The following is a 17,571-nucleotide window of genomic DNA, read 5'->3' as shown; positions in this document are numbered from 1 at the left end:
ACCTTCTGCCATTATTTGTGGTGAATTTAGAGTATTAGCCAGCCAGCCTCTGAACTAACCTGGAAATATATATATTTTTTTATTTAAAATATATGGTTTTCGAAAAAAATTGTAAAACAGTGAACCTTGCATATTTTTTTCTAAAGAGTAGTGATGGGTGAATAAATGAAGTTTAATTTCAAGTACAGTTTTGTGAAGCTGATGCTAAAATTTTCAATAGGAAATATTTTTGGGACTAATTTTAAAGTTGTTTTGTGGTGGAGATATTTTGCTTCCTAAATCTTCACACTAATGCATTGAACTGCATTTTTTCTGCAGCTACATAACACAGGTAGTCAGCAAGCACACCGGTAAAAATCAATTATATTTTATCAACTGCATTTGAATCATTGTGAATTAGCGTAATGTGTATTTTCTGAGCAAAGACACACAAAAAGCCATATGCTGCATATTTACTGTATTATTTTCTGTGGGAAAATGACCCATGTGGCAATTCTTTTGTATAACTTGATCTCTACAGATGAAGCTGAGGATTTGCATTGTGGGAAAATATACCAAGTAGTGTTTTGTCTCTGATGCATGTTTAGGATAGCAATCCCCAAGAACTGTCAGCAAAGCGTTGATCATACTACCATAATAACCAAAAGACATGTCTCACAGATCAACAAAGAGTCTACACATGACAAGAAACAAGTCGTGTTTTGATTTTTTTTCCAATTAACAACTTCATTCCAAAATGAATTGACATGCAGACACATGCACAATTATATCCTTTTTCATGCCTATTATAGAATACAATGCAATCTTATGCTTGAGCAGATTGTTTGTTGCTTGTTATACAGTCTTGACAATCTTAATGCAAATGTTATGTTTAATATGAAAAATGGACAAACTTTCTGAATAATGGAGAAGATCAGGAAAAGGAATGGCAAAAGCCCAGAGTCTATACCAAGAGGCAGTTATCATTTGTTAAACCAAAACACTAAATCAGAAATCAAAGTCAAGGACAGGAGAAAGTGTCAGAAGTACTAGAAAAGAACTCTTACAGTAATATCCAGAGATTATTGGAACATGGCCTCCAGTGTACACCTGTAAAAACATTTTAATAACAATATCAAATCTCACAATCTCCACAACCACATCCCTTGTAATTGGGAGCCACATCTTGGTGGTGCCTGTGAAAACAAAGATGGCATCAAGGGCAATAAATAACTAACTTTTGGAAAATTACTTTAAAAAAAAAAAAAACTAATAGCAAAATTTGGTTCTTTGAACCCATAAACACTAGGAAATAAGTTAAAATAGGCAAATATGAATGCAAAAAATATGAAAGCAAAACATAACAGCAGAAAGGTGTCTTAATTAAAAGAATAGCCGTTTAAAAAGAATCTTCTGCATTGCTTGTATGCGGTGGCTATTTACAGTATGTGGTTCCTCCCTTGGATCAAATCCTAATTCCACATTACCTGTGGCGGACATGGCAGGCACAAAAACATCCACTAATGTTTGATAGTTAAGAAGATTTCTGCCTTGTGCAAAAGGGCGGCTGTGCCAATGTAACAGCTACCTGTTAACCTTTATTGGTAAGCGTGAAAGTACTCCGTAACAAATCTTTCAAAAGATTCTAAAACAATTGAGCATTTAACTGAAGAACACATTTCTAATGAAAAATAGAGAACTGCAATATATTTGGTATTAATTAGCCCCTAAGTGACGATTTCCACGGTCCACAGAGCATCAATTTATAACTCATTTTTACAGTTTCCTCTAATTTCTTGGCTATAATTTTACACCGATTGGTTATATTCATGTATACAGAATTTTAATTAAACAAATATATTGTGTAAAAGATTCTTCAACTAGCAGCTGTAAAGGTAGGAATTACTATTACTTTTGCTATTTTATTAATTAGTATTTGATGACTATACAGGCAAGCATAATTTAAAAAAAAAGAATTAATTTGTTTCTAATATGCTAATTCTGATAAATAATATTCTGCTTCTAATATATTTATGTATTCTGTTACAGCTAATGAACATGATGGCTACACTGATAATGGTTATATTCCCATCTACATATGTGCATCTTCTGGATTACTATGCTTTATATTTCTGTTTATACTATGTCGTTGCATCCAAAGAAACAAAGGTAATGAAGACATTTTAAAATTAACATTTTAGGAGAAAATATTTAAATATTTTAGTGGTAACCTATAAAGCAGTTGACAAACACTTCTAGGGGCTGGACTGCATTTATCCTTATGTTTTAAGCAGAGCTGAAATTAAGCATCTTTATGAGAAAAAGTCTAAGAATGGTGTTTATCAAAGTGGAGGTATTGGACCATTTATAGGCTACGATAAATGTGCTTATCTACAATTTGGATGGAGCCCTGGGAGGCAAACCCTGTTCTCCTTACTGTGCAGCACTAGCAGCGCTACCACTGCATCACTCCACAGTGACGTACATTGTTGTAACTGTAATTTAGGTTAATATGTTATACTGTAGGGCGGCACGGTGGCGCAGTGGTAGTGCTGCTGCCTCGCAGTTAGGAAACCCGGGTTCGCTTCCTGGGTCCTCCCTGCGTGGAGTTTGCATGTTCTCCTCGTGTCTGCGTGGGTTTCCTCCGGGCGCTCCAGTTTCCTCCCACAATCCAAAGACATGCAGGTTAGGTGGATTGGCGATTCTAAATTGGCCCTAGTGTGTGCTTGGTGTGTGGGTGTGTTTGTGTGTGTCCTGCGGTGGGTTGGCACCCTGCCCAGGATTGGTTCCTGCCTTGTGCCCTGTGTTGGCTGGGATTGGCTCCAGCAGACCCCGTGACCCTGTATTCAGATTTAGCGGGTTAGAAAATGGATGGATGGATGGATGTTATACTGTTGTCATAAAACATATGTGTATTTAGAAAATGATAACAATGATGACAGCATTGCATTATATTCAAGGTTCTAATCAAATTGTAATCTATTTTTTAATTCAGAAAGATCCAAATCACAGAAGGATGTGCTTCATCTACAGAAGGTGAGTAAGAATTTAAAATTTTAACTAATGTACAGCACTGTGCAAAATACGTATCATCAAGAATACATAAAAAATTAAGGAGGTACCTTAAAGGAGGTAAACAGACATATTTTGAGTGTATTATAGTACTCAAATTTTTAGAGCTTCAAAGTATAATGTGACTGCATTTTTATAGACTTTTAACAGGCACATTTTAAATGGATATAAATATAACAGTCTTGAGTTTAGTTTTCTGCATAACTTAAAAAAATATATATCAAATTCTGCATCAGTAGAAAAGTGTATTGAGATCACAGTGTGTCAAGAGTAAGTGATAATACATGCCGAATTAAAACAGTTTGACCAGAACAAGCTAGTAAGCTCAGCATGTGACTGTGTCTCCATACCTGCATTTATTTTGTAATGGATCCGGTCTTTCTATAGCTAGGATTTTAAACTTGTACTCTGGTTCAAAAGAGTGGGAAGTGTTTTAGCACATGTACACTAAATAGAGTGAAGAAAAAGAAAGGTGAGTGCATCTGAAGACCCTTACTGGACTGAAACAGGTCATTAACCTTCTGTGTCTTGACTGTGACTCACTCAGAATGGCGATGTCTACTAGCAAGATGTTCTATTGACCACTGAATGTGGCATTTTTGGATAGAGAGAGATATTAGATCAATCTTGCTGAACAGGCTACCTAAGATCTGAACATAGTGTATGCAAGACATATTGCATTTGCAGTTTGGCATTTCATAGATAGGGCTGGTATTAAAAAGAAAGCTATGCACAGTGGAGGAGCCGACACAGTCAAAATTAGTATGTAAGTGTTGGTTTAACAATACTATGTGATGATGTTGGTTGTATTGGCTGCTCCATTTTTTTTTTTTGTGGCAAGGTATCTAATTTATTGGGCTTTAAACCACAGTCTTTTCAGTTTATTCCCAATCTGACATACAGTGTCAGCCTTAACCTTCCTTGCCCTATAGAAAAAAGTATACAACAACAACATCTATTTACATAGCATATTTACATACAAATGATGTGACTCAAAGTGCTTTACAAGATGAAGAAAGAAAAAAGAAAAAATAAACTTAGGCAATACTAATTAACAAAGAATAAAGTAAGGTCTGATGACCAGGGAGGACGACTGGAGAAAAAAACAACAAAATCTGCAGGGGTTCCAAGGCCACAAGACCGGCCAGCACCCACTAGGCATTCTACCTAACATAAATGATCTGAATCAGTTCTCATAGTTTTCAGGCTTCATGTGGAAGAATTACACATAAACAACTGTACACTTTTCAAGCTTTGGTTTGACATTCACTATAGGAAGGTGTTATACAAAATAAAATGTGTTCATTCCATTGACCTCAACCTGACAGCAATAAAAAGAAGGGCTGCCATGAAAACCATAAAGGTGCCTCTAGATTTATATTTAGAATATTTTTATGTAAAAAACCAATTGCATATTGATTCTGATTCCATCTCAATTGCTAGTTCTGCTTTCTGGTTCTCACTTCATATGTTACTGTATATTAAAGCATTGTAAGACCAATGCCTAAATTTCATACACAACAGAAAAGGCTTGTGCACAGTTCATTGTCATTTTATTAGTAATGCCTATATAAAAAAGTGAAATTCAATAAAAAATCATTACTAATATCATAGATCTATGACAGAATCAACTCTAAAATGAGAGGTTTATTAAGGACATTTTTTTTACTTTCAGACAGGTAATGTTACATGAGAAACAATAGCTTCTGATATTCACTAAAGTTGTAGACAACCAGCTTCTAGCAGTCACTTCCTTTTTTATCTTTCGGACTTCCACTCTACTGGAGCTCAGAATGGTTGAATGACGCATGGGAACCTTTTTCAGACTTTTAAAACATATTTTCAAATACTGACTGTCAAAGCTATTTCTCAAACATCTTGAAAAGTAGAGCAGAATGACCGTTCTGTGGTCGTCAAAGAATACATCACAGAATCTCTGTGTGGTTTTGGTTAAATAAAATAACATGGCCTAAATGTCAGATGGTCTGTTTTGCACCGTGGTTTATGAACTGCAGATTACTGAGGTTTAGCAGTTTCCTCACTGATCATAATCATCAGCACACGAAGATTCATTCTAAAAGCTGCAGGCATCAGAGGTAACCTGCAAACGTGAATCACAAGTTGGTTAACTGTCAGCAGGCACAGAGTACAAAGAAGAGGAGACTACTCCATGGAGCGGGTCTCTTAAAGGGCTGTCCTGAAGCTATTACTATTTCTGGTTTACTTTAATGAACTAGATTTTGATAGAGATAGTAAACTTGTGAAATTTACAGATGATACTAAAATTGGAGCAATGGATGATACTGAGCAGGCAGCAAAACGATTCAGAAAGACTTGGGTGAGCTTCAGAACTGGGCAAACACTTGAAAAATGCAGTTATAGTGTTATGCTACACATGGCCAAAAGGAACATCAATTATAAATCTGAGACGGCAGACATATTTTACAGGAAGCAACCACTGAAAAGGACTTAGGGCTTTATGTTGACACAATTTTGTCATCATCTAAGCAATGTCCAGAAGCAATTGAAAAGGCAAATAAAAAGTTGATACTGTAAAAACTGTTCAATATAAAGGATATTATGCTCATACTACTGTATATAATGCACTACAGAGACCGCAACTGGAATATTGTATGCAATTCCAGTAATCATGCTGCAGTACATTCTAGCACTTAAGGACATGTCTTCTTCTTTCAGACTCAGAGAATAAAACCTGTTTAGTCTTGAAAGGAGATCCAGCAGAATTCTTTCAACTAAATAGCGAATCACATATTCAAGGTCACAGATAGAATTTAAAGGGAAGTACATCCATCCATCCATTATCCAACCAGCTATATCCTAACTACAGGGTCACGGGGATCTGCTGGAGCCAATCCCAGCCAACACAGGGCGCAAGGCAGGAAACAAACCCCGGGCAGGGCACACACACCAAGCACACACTAGGGACAATTTAGAATCGCCAATGCATCTAACCTGCATGGCTTTGGACTGTGGGAGGAAAGCGGAGTAGCCGGAGGAAACGCACATAGACATGGGGAGAACATGTAAACTCCACGCAAGGAGGACCCAGGAAGCGAACTCAGGTCTCCTAACTGCGAGGCAGCAGCGATACCTACTGCACCACCGTGCCTCCAAGGGAAGTACATTTAGGACTAAATCCAGAGAACACTTCTTTATGCAATGAATTGTGGGAATATGGAGCAAACAACTGAGACATGTAGCTGAATCTGAAACTTTGAATTTTTTAAGAAGAATCTAGATGAGATATTGGGACAGCTTAATTATTAGCTAAACAAACAGGCTTGATGGGCTGAATGGTCTTCTCTCATTTGTCAAATGTATTATGTTCTAGGCATATTCCTTAAAAATCAGCACATCAGAAATTCAACAAATATTCTAAATAATGTAAAAATCAACATTGCAATTTACCATACTTATGTAAAGAACCAACAGAAAATAAGATTAGTAACAGCAATCCACTAAACCTTTTCCTTCCATCTTTATTTATGACATGCTAACTTTCATCCAAGTGAAACAATAATGAAAGCACCTTGGGCAATGGCATATAAAAGTAATGTATATCTACAATAATTTAGTTTTACTACATTTTACATACCTGTTTGAAAAGGGTTGGAAGGATTTTTCAGTAGGAAAGCATATCCTTAACCAAATAAAAAGCCATTTCATTCAAAAATAACTTTCACAATTAGCAAAAGCTGAAGTGTGCTCCAGCCGCTATAAGTCAGTGGTGAAGCTGAAGGGAGCAGAACGCTTGGTGTACAGGGCACATCACATCGAAACTCATCTTAGTGCAGATTTTTGGAATAGTAAATAGTGTGGTAACATTCATCTTTGTATATATCTGCTTTGTATTTCACACTGCTGTTTTTCAGTTTCAAATCAATTTGGGTTACTTATGTCTGAAATTATTTTTTGTGATTCAAGATTTATTCTTTATCATGCATATTTTGGTGTTGGAGAGTGGAGCATTGGTTAATGGGAATATGGAGCACCTTCTGGAATTAGTTCCACTGTGACAGATTACATTTGACTCAGAGGGGCTCCAATGTAATTGCGGGAGCATACAAGTAGGTTAATCGAGGATTGTTTAAACTTGTGAAAGGAGGGCAGGGTGTTTAAAACAGGCCAGGTTTAGAACTTGCACAAAGTCACCTATACATTTCTAGCCTATAGTTAAAGAGCCAAATATACAGTATAAAGAACTGGTTGCATGAAAAATAAAAGAGTCGTGAGTGCATGAAGCTGGGCATAATTATTACATAATAGCAATAACAGAAAACTGGATAAGTAACAGAGATGGGAATGAGTATAACTTAAGTGGTTACACCCTTTCTAAAAAATGTAGGGAAAAATGTAACACGTTGGGGTGCCATGTAGGTGAAAACAATCCAACTGAATGATGAGACCCATCTTAGTAAGGATGCTTGGGTTTAACTAGACACCATTATATTTAGAGTCCTGATGTTGTAGGAGTGTTATAGACTACCCCCCATGCACACAATAGCTTCCAAGCAAGTTGGAACTTTAACTACCTTAATATTAACTGGGATAACCTTACAAATAATAGAGTCCATCAATAAGAGTATTTTTTATGTAACATTGACTTCTTCTTAACACTGTAAGCTAAAACCTCAATGGGAGGGAGAAGCCTGTCTAAATTTACCATTTTGTAAAATTCATAGGTGACAGAACCGTTAGTGACCGTAATATAATATAGTTCAAAGTGTTTCGCAAAATGCATATGTAAATGATGAAACTAATTTTAGTTAATTTTATTTATTTATTTATTTATTTTATTAATTTTAGTAAAACAAATTGTGAGCTGATTGGGTAAAATCTAAAGAGGATAAACTGGGATAGGTTTATAAGTGTGCAGACAGCTAAGAGGCAATCGAGCAGGTTGAAAATGTTTTAAATATAATGCAGGACAACTTCATCCCAAAATTAAGAAGCACTATAAAACTAAAGAAAAATGCATAGTGGATAAACAAGGAGCTAAAAAAGAAGTTGCAGTGGAAAAACAGCTGAGTAAGGCATATAAGATGCCAATGTTAACTGTAGGGGTTATCAGACTATGAGAGCCGTAGTTGAAAAGAACATTAGAAAAGCTAAAAGGCAGAGAGAAATATTGTAGAAACGGCGAACAATAACCCAAAGAGATTCTTTCAGTATGTTCTCAGTAAAAGGATGGTCAGGGAGGCAGCAAACTGTGTCAGAAAACCAGGGGTAAATTAAAATATACAGATAATGAAATAGTGAATGTTCTAAACTTGCATTTTTCTAAACTTTTCATGTGCAAATAAGTCCATAAATTCCCTCCCAGTAATAACAGGGACAGCCAAAAAGGTACTTAATGATATGGAAATTGTAGATAGAGAAGTGCTACTTGTATTAAAAATGCTGAAATCAGACAACTAACAGGGAACTGGATAACATTTATTCTAGAGTTTATAAAGGATGTTAGTGAGTACATACTGTATGTACAGAGTGGCGCAGGGAAATGGGAAATTTTGGAACTAGGTGTTGGCGACCCTAGGGCATCGGCAGTTGTTTGGGACTAATGTGACCTCGTTTATAACCCCTTGCCATTAGTGAAAATAGGGTAGTGGAGTGGTGCGCAACCAGCATTCGCTGCGAAAGCCTTTTATAAAAATGGTGACAGTGTGACTGCTGCACAGAGGGAATTTCAGCGTCATTACCAGTTAGGATGACATTATCATGTCCTGTGATTACAACATGGGTGCGTAATTATGAAGAAATGGGTTCAGCTCTTAAAAAGAAGTCCCCAGGTGAAGCCACTTAAAGCACACTGCCTGACAATCGATGGCAGCTATTCGACAATTGTATAGAAGGCGCATCATTTCATGTAACTGTGTCATTCCTTGGCCTCCAAGATCCCGAGATCTCACTGTGTGTGTCCTGTAGCCATTGCTGAACTAAAAAGGAGGATTGAAGAGGAAATCACTGGCATTCCTCTTGACATGTTACATCGAGCAATGCAGAATTTTCCACAACAGGCTGTCAGAATGTGTACGGAGAAATGGACAACACCTTCATGATGTTTTCTTCAAAACATAAAATGAATATTGAATGAATATTGATTTCCATCCTTAATTGCATATCCTGTACAATACATTTCATCATTAAATGTATTTTGTAATTTAATTATTTATGCATTGAACATCAATTGAAAATTTACTGTTTCCCTGTATAATTCCTTAATTCATTTTTTGAAAAGCATTGTACATTGTGTTCTAAAACACTAGAAGCTAGCAAATATTATTCAACTACATAAAAAAAGGAAGAAATAATTAAGGAAAAGATTGACTATCACATCGCAAGTATTTTTGAACAGTCAAAATGGGTTTAGATGGGGAGGTTGTGTTTTATTAATATATGGAAATTCTAACAGGAAGCAATAAAAGTTTACCATTAGGGAGGGGCCTATGATACTATTTGATCTTAATTTGCATAAAGCGTTGAGTAAGGCGCCACATGAAATGCTAAGCATCAAACTAAAAAAAGTATGAATTCAGGGTGAAGTTAGTAGAGGAGTACAAAATTTCCTCAAACACATCAGGCAAAGGATTATTGTGTGAAGACTGTTATGAGAATTAGGTGTTGTTAACAGTGGTGTTTCCCAGAGATCAGTACTAAAGTTATATTTGAAATATATATAAATTTGATTTTTTTAATGTTTCAAGGTGCTCTAGTTATTTCATCTATTATTTACTAATGAGCACATTAGTTGGTCGTGCGCTGAAGTAGTTGAGACCTTTAAGCATTTAATGTTGTTTGCCCAGGTGTCTGCTCTACTTATTCTTAACAGTCATTATTCAGATACAATTGGAGGAGCAAACTACACAAAAGAAAAGGGAAATATATAGAAAAACAATAAAAGAGATTTAAGCATTTAAAGGTTTAGCAACATACCAAAATTTTTCAATGTCTTGTAAATGTAAAAATCACATCGCTGTGCTTTTCTGGATGCAGAATAACAAAAGAAAAAAAAAGATTGTCTACTTAAATGAGAAGTAAAATGACTCACTGACTGGAGCAAAAAACCTGCAGCCATCCAGAGTCCCCAGGATTGAGTTGGAGAAATACTGCACGAGCAGAAGACATACTGGGAAGATCTGAAATGCCTAACCAGATTTAGGCAGATTTGTGTCAAATGAAATTTAATGTCAGTAACACCGTATGAGAAGAATTTCAGGTAGCAACTTCCAGACAGTGTTCAGAAGCCATTAAGAAGGATAACAGAAGGTTAGGTTACAGTGGTGTGAAAAACTATTTGCCCCCTTCCTGATTTCTTATTCTTTTGCATGTTTGTCACACAAAATATTTCTGATCATCAAACACATTTAACCATTAGTCAAATATAACACAAGTAAACACAAAATGCAGTTTTTAAATGATGGTTTTATTATTTAGGGAGAAAAAATCCAAACCTACATGGCCCTGTGTGAAAAAGTAATTGCCCCCTGAACCTAATAACTGGTTGGGCCACCCTTAGCAGCAATAACTGCAATCAAGCGTTTGTGATAACTTGCAATGAGTCTTTTACAGCACTCTGGAGGAATTTTGGCCCACTCATCTTTGCAGAATTGTTGTAATTCAGCTTTTTATTTGAGGGTTTTCTAGCACGAACCACCTTTTTAAGGTCATGCCATAGCATCTCAATTGGATTCAGGTCAGTGACTAGGCCACTCCAAAGTCTTCATTTTGTTTTTCTTCAGCCATTCAGAGGTGGATTTGCTGGTGTGTTTTGGGTCATTGTCCTGTTGCAGCACCCAAGATTGCTTCAGCTTGAGTTGACGAACAGATGGCCAGACATTCTTCTTCAGGATTTTTTGGTAGACAGTAGAATTCATGGTTCCATCTATCACAGCAAGCCTTCCAGGTCCTGAAGCAGCAAAACAACCCCAGACCATCACACTACCACCACCATATTTTACTGTTGGTATGATGTTCTTTTTCTGAAATGCTGTGTTCCTTTTACGCCAGATGTAACGGGACATTTGCCTTCCAAAAGTTCAACTTTTGTCTCATCAGTCCACAAGGTATTTTCCCAAAAGTCTTGGCAATCATTGAGACGTTTCTTAGCAAAATTGAGACAAGCCCTAATGTTCTTTTTGCTTAACAGTGGTTTGCGTCTTGGAAATCTGCAATGCAGGCCGTTTTTGCCCAGTCTCTTTCTTATGGTGGAGTCGTGAACACTGACCTTAATTGAGGCAAGTGAGGCCTGCAGTTCTTTAGACGTGGTCCTGGGGTCTTTTGTGACCTCTCGGATGAGTCGTCTCTGCACTCTTGGGGTAATTTTGGTCGGCCGGCCACTCCTGGGAAGGTTCACCACTGTTCCATGTTTTTGCCATTTGTGGATAATGGCTCTCACTGTGGTTCGCTGGTGTCCCAAAGCTTTAGAAATGGCTTTATAACCTTTACCGGACTGATAGATCTCAATTACTTCTGTTCTCATTTGTTCCTGAATTTCTTTGGATCTTGGCATGATGTCTAGCTTTTGAGGTGCTTTTGGTCTACTTCTCTGTGCCAGGCAGCTCCTATTTAAGTGATTTCTTGATTGAAACAGGTGTGGCAGTAATCAGGCCTGGGGGTGGCTACGGAAATTGAACTCAGGTGTGATACACCACAGTTAGGTTATTTTTGAACAAGGGGGCAATTACTTTTTCACACAGGGCCATGTAGGTTTGGATTTTTTTTTCTCCCTAAATAATAAAAACCATCATTTAAAAACTGCATTTTGCGTTTACTTGTGTTATATTTGACTAATGGTTAAATGTGTTTGATGATCAGAAACATTTTGTGTGACAAACATGCAAAAGAATAAGAAATCAGGAAGGGGGCAAATAGTTTTTCACACCACTGTATATAGCACTATGTGTGGAGTACAAGTTTGAGGAGGGTACCATTTTGGTCTCCAGGCTATAAAAAAAGACATAGCAGTGCTAGTAAAAGTACACATAAATGCAGCCAGGCATATTCAAGTGCTACATGGGATGAGCTACTAGGAAGGACTAAAAGAGCTGAGCCATTTCAGTTTAAACAAAAAAGAGATTAAGAGGTGACACGATTGAAGTGTTAAAAGTTATGAAGGGAATTAGTACAGTGGATCGAGACTGTTATTTAAAATGAGTTCATTAAGAACACGGGGACACAGTCGGAAACCTGTTAAGGGTAAATTTCACACAAACATTAGGAGGTTTTTCTTCACGCAGAGAACCATAGACACTTGGTATAAGTAGTGTGGTAGACAGTAGGACTGTAGGGACTTGATGTTTTTTTAAAAGAATTAAGTGGATAGGACTGGCGAGCTATTTTGGGCTGAATGGCCTGTTCTCATCTAGAGTGTTTTAATTTTTTAATGTTCTAAACCAGGAGTACTGAGCTACAGGATCACAGTGGCTACCGGTTTTAATTCCATCCAGTTTCCTAATTAGAAGCCATGCCTAGCATATAATAAAACTTGGTAACTAATTACATTGTAAATCTTTCACTTTATGAGTACATTATTCATACGTTTTGTAGTCCAGAACAAATGTGTAACTCTCAGCCCTTCCCTTCTCTCTCATTTATTTCAAAACACTTTATTAACAAAGATATTCAAGCTGGAGAACTTGTGGTTCCTTTGTTATTTGCACATCATTATTAACTGGTGACTAGTTAAGAAAACAGGCAGCAATTAAAACCTTAATACAGCAGTTTAAACTAAAACTAAGCCAGAAGAACATATTGCATTAGGAGTAATAAACAATTCTCTACTTAAAAATTTGTGTAAAGCAATAAAAGTGCACCCACTGTGAACGTCCAGGACCGGAGTTCAATACACATGGCTTTAACCTTTGTTTTGACTGTAAATTCGGGGAAGTGTTTCATTATAAAGACAGAGACGGGCAGGTGAACCTCTCAATCTCATCATTTCTACAGTGGACTACAGAGGTCCGAGAAAAACAACCTGCAGGCATGATGCTACAGATGGTGGAATGCTTAGTATTTCTTCACATTTGCTCACAGTGAGCTAATTAGCTGTTTGCTTATCTGATAAAAGTTCCCGCATTGCAATATGAACAAATGAAAAATAAATCAAGATCTTAAAAGGTGATATTTTTTTTCAAAATGTAATTGAAACTATGGGGATTTCCATTTTTTTGCTTCTGGTGCTGTGGACATTAGCCACATTTGTTGTGTTCGTCTTTTGTAGAGTCCTTTGACATTGAGTAAAATGACATCGGAAATCAGAGCTAAATATACAGCAAAAAAGTACATGTCATCTGAGAAGTTATATATTAAGTGATACTGTCATTTTGTGATAGTTTTAAATGTTCATAGTAATTATTATTATTAAATTCTAAATTGTTCTTATTTATTTTATATAAATTATTGTTAAATTATTATATTGCACATTAGCCTGAAATTATAATTATGTACTAACCACTGGTAAAGGAAAGCACATCAAAAAACTATTTTCTAATGTAGGGTCATTGTCCTGTAAATGTGTGAAGTGATTTAATAGAAGGTGACTTTACCAAATGATCTGAAAATGGCAATAGAAACAGGTTTAATTAACGTTCCTTTGTTTCATTTTTGCAGATCCAAATTCCTGATGATCCATCCCAAGTCAACTTGTCAGACATGAGCCACAATCGGCTACCAAGTGTTCGCAAGCAAACGTACGAACTGGAGGTTGACAAAGCTTATGATGTCATATATGACAATGATTCAGTTTTACCGACTCCTAGGAATCACAAGAAAGGCTCCCGTAAAGATAGAGCTAAGATGAAGACTGTTAGCGAGGATGCTTCTGATGTCTGTGGTACCAACAAGACCTGTATCGAGGATGATAATATTCCTATCATATACGCTGCTTTGAAGCATAATACAGAAGAGAATAATCGGCGCAAATGTCAATCCCCAGTTATGGAGGAGTTTACAGAGTATGCTGCAATACGAGTATGAAAAGCTAAGTTATTTGCATTTACTAGTTCAGCAGTTTTTAATAATGAGAAATGTTTTGCCATTTTAATGGAATGAACTTGCACATTTTCTCATTATATATTAAGGTGCTATTTATACATGAAAATCCACATCTCAAGAAACAAGAAGCTTCAAAACATATACGATTTTAAAATATGTATGCTTCTCACCATTAGATCTCTGTTCAAAGTGAAATTCATTTGGAACTTTAACTGCAGTAAATGACCACCTAATGCCGAGGCACAGTGAAGTGTGCAGAATGTAAATGTCTATGGATGAAGCTGCAGATGAAGCAAGTCATTTAGAATGAAAAGACACTGCTTTTTATTTCAGAGGCTACTAATTATGTAAATGTGTACTGGAAGATTTGTCAGCTCTGTTAGACTGTGATTATAAAAGTACAGGTTGCCCACAGTAGCAAACTGAGAGGTAGAACTGAAAACCTGTGCTATATACTGCACTTGACTTTCTAAAGCAGCTTGTGATATCCTTGTCCTGAGCACCCTCTGCAGTGCGCTGTGGTCCTGTCACGGGATTTCATGCAGACAGTGAGGATGGACTTTCCTGTGCATATACAGAAGTTGGTAAAGATAGATGGATACATCTTGGATCTCTGTATTATTCAAGTCTACAAGAGATAGCCACTTCTACAGACAGCCATCACATGTAGTTTCAGCCTGGGCCTATACATTTGTCCTGTGTTCCAGTTTTTGAATGTCACCTCTTCTGTATACCAGTTTGCCAAGAATGAGATCACTAAGTGACACTTTAATTTTGCTTTTGAATTAAAAAGTGCCTAGAATAATACCTTGAAACCCAAATAATAATGAGAAATTTCCAGAGACCTTTTTAAAAGATCATGATCATAATCATAATAATTTGTCTTATTCTTATAATGGTGTATTATTTGCATATTTTTTTGTTTTATGATAAGCAATCAGATCAAACATCCCTTAATACTCTATTCAGTTATTGTCTGTTAACATTTTTTTTATTTGCATAGTTTCTAGTGTCATTTTATTGGAAAATAATGCCTCTGTATGTGGCTAATAATGTAGTCGTTTAATGCAAACATGAATTTATTCAAGAATTGCTTTTAGGTGTTTTCTTTGAAATCTCTAAACTTGTTTTAAGTTAATTTCAGAAATGTTTATTTAGATAATCACATTTATATATAGTGCTTCTCTAGACACTGGAAGCGCTTGACATAGACAATAGGGGAGCCAATTCAACCACCGCTAATGTACAGCATCCATCTGGATGATGACATGGTAGCCATTCTTACACTCTCCACACAATAACTATTAAGTGGTGAAGAGGTGGGAGAAATTGCCAATTAGGGACAGGGGATGATTAGAGGGTAACAATGATCAGACCATGATGAGCAGTTTATACAAGACATCGAGGTACACCTCACTGGATGCCCAGGGATCTTTTATGACCACAGAGAGTCAGGACCTCAATTTTACATCTCATCTGAAGGACAGCACCATTTTTATGTCACAGTGTCCCCATCATTGCAGTGGGGCATTGGGATCCACAAACAGACTACAAGGTAAGTACCTTTGATGGCCTCACCAGCACCTATTTCAGGAGCAATCAGGGCTCTCCTGGTTGGTTTCCCATTCTTGTACTGGCCAAGCTCAAACATGCTTAGCTTCTGGTGGAGTACCTGTTCTGAAGTGCAGATGGTATGGCTGCTGGCTAATTCATTATTAGATTTAAAATGGCACTTATGCAGAATGTGAAACCATTAACTGAAATCAAATGATTTTCCTTTGCACTAGTTTAAGTGAAAAACATCACATAATATGCATCCCTCCTCCCTTAGGTCCATGCATTTTCTCACTCTGCTGTTCTCATTACAAGATTTCATTACCCAGCACCTATCCTGGCAGGAGATAACCTTGGGTAGAATACATTAGAACAACAGACAATAACAGGCTATTTACTCAACAAGCTTGTCCATCCTATTAACTGAGATTGTACAGATTCCTTTCCCAGCAGACTCATGCAAACACACATCAACAGGCCAATGAAAAGCTGGCAATTAACATAACATGGACGTTTGTGGGATGTAAAAAGAGTTACACCCTAGAAAATCAGGTGGATATTGCAAAATAACATGCAATCTGCGCTAAATATGGAACAATGGAAGGCAGAAGCAGCAAATGACAACTCATATGATCTAATTACTTTTTTTATTTTAATAAATATAATATTTACCTCAAGAGTTGACTGAGATACTACCAGTGACATGGATAATAATGTCAATATTGAACTCTTTTTAATTTATTTTTGTTTGGAATTTCACTTTATAATCACCCCTTTAATGTAATTATTATGATCAAATCAATGGGATAAAAGTGTTTTACTACCTACAGTACTTAAAATGTACTTAAAATGGGGTCTAAAGGGCTCCTGTAGATGTGTAGGCGTGCTGAGGGGGTAAAAATGTTGTTCCTCTTGCACGGTTCAGTTTGAAAATGAGCATTTAATCTAATTTTGAAAATGTATCACTCTCACATTTTAGCATACAATGTGTTCAATTCCTCTAAAGGTCCCAGAAATATAAGCCAGTGTTTAAAGAATATTTGTTATTATAAATGCAAAAGTGTATTTAAAATCTTTAGTTCTCTGAAAAAATGTATTTTTTCTTGGTTGTCATAAAGATTTCTTTTTATTCTTATCATCAACAAAAAAAAATATTAAAATTAATATAGAATACCACAAGTGCAGTTTACACATTGTTAAAATTGTAATTGTAAATGTGAACTTATGACTGACAAAACATATGCAAATACTGTATCATTATCATGTTAATCATTCAGTGTGATTTTGGTCAATCTCAGTGAATCTACCTAGGGAACTTCCAAAAGTTGGGGAAATTTTACATAAAAGTTTTTATATCCTTTAATCTAATTTGTTCTTTCTACCCACACCATGAAAGCTCCCTATCACCCACAATCAAGGAATAAGTAATTGTTTTCACAAAACAAATGCTTTCAAAATGGCCACGGTAAAGGTCTGATAGAAAAACTTTATATGAGGTAAATCATAATAATGAAAAGATATTAGACTAAGAAAGTAAAATTTATTTTACAAATAAAAGTAAAAAAAAAAAAAAAAACATTAGTAATTACTTTAAATGCCAGTGTAGTCATTACAGAATCTGTGTGTTTTCCCTGTGTCCACATGTTTTTCACCAAGTCTTCAAAATTGTGCAAAGTTCTCTAGATTGACAAACAACTCCAGATTAGTCATGTCTGAGATAAGCTGCTCTAGAGCAATGTTGCCATAACTGGCCCATTCCCTTGCAACTTCACATTAGAACAAGGCTGATCACAAAATGAATTAATTAAAGAGTTAACTTTACTTGCTGTAACTTACAAAAACACTTTTCATTACACATAGAAATAGAACTGCAGTGGGTTGGCACCCTGCCCAGGATTGGTTCCTGCCTTGTGCCCTGTGTTGGCTGGGATTGGCTCCAGCAGACCCCTGTGA

At 36.3% G+C, this 17,571-nt stretch overlaps 1 protein-coding gene across 1 annotated transcript in view; it reads left to right on the top strand.

Annotated features, from left to right (window-relative positions):
• The window catches only part of LOC120522898, a 53,964-nt gene extending 36,748 nt beyond the window's left edge, over positions 1–17,216 (top strand). The window contains exons 4-6 of the mRNA XM_039743662.1: positions 2,029–2,148; positions 2,975–3,015; positions 13,681–17,216. Coding sequence (XP_039599596.1) covers positions 2,029–2,148; positions 2,975–3,015; positions 13,681–14,046 — 527 coding nt within the window. The 3' untranslated portion in view covers positions 14,047–17,216. The remainder of the gene's footprint in view (positions 1–2,028; positions 2,149–2,974; positions 3,016–13,680) is intronic.
• Positions 17,217–17,571: the final 355 nt, after the last annotated feature.

This window comes from Polypterus senegalus, chromosome 2 (assembly GCF_016835505.1).
Source record: "Polypterus senegalus isolate Bchr_013 chromosome 2, ASM1683550v1, whole genome shotgun sequence".
In the NCBI taxonomy this organism is placed as follows: domain Eukaryota; kingdom Metazoa; phylum Chordata; class Cladistia; order Polypteriformes; family Polypteridae; genus Polypterus; species Polypterus senegalus.
Note: the sequence above shows the minus strand (reverse complement) of the source record. Positions and strands in the feature narration are given on the sequence as shown.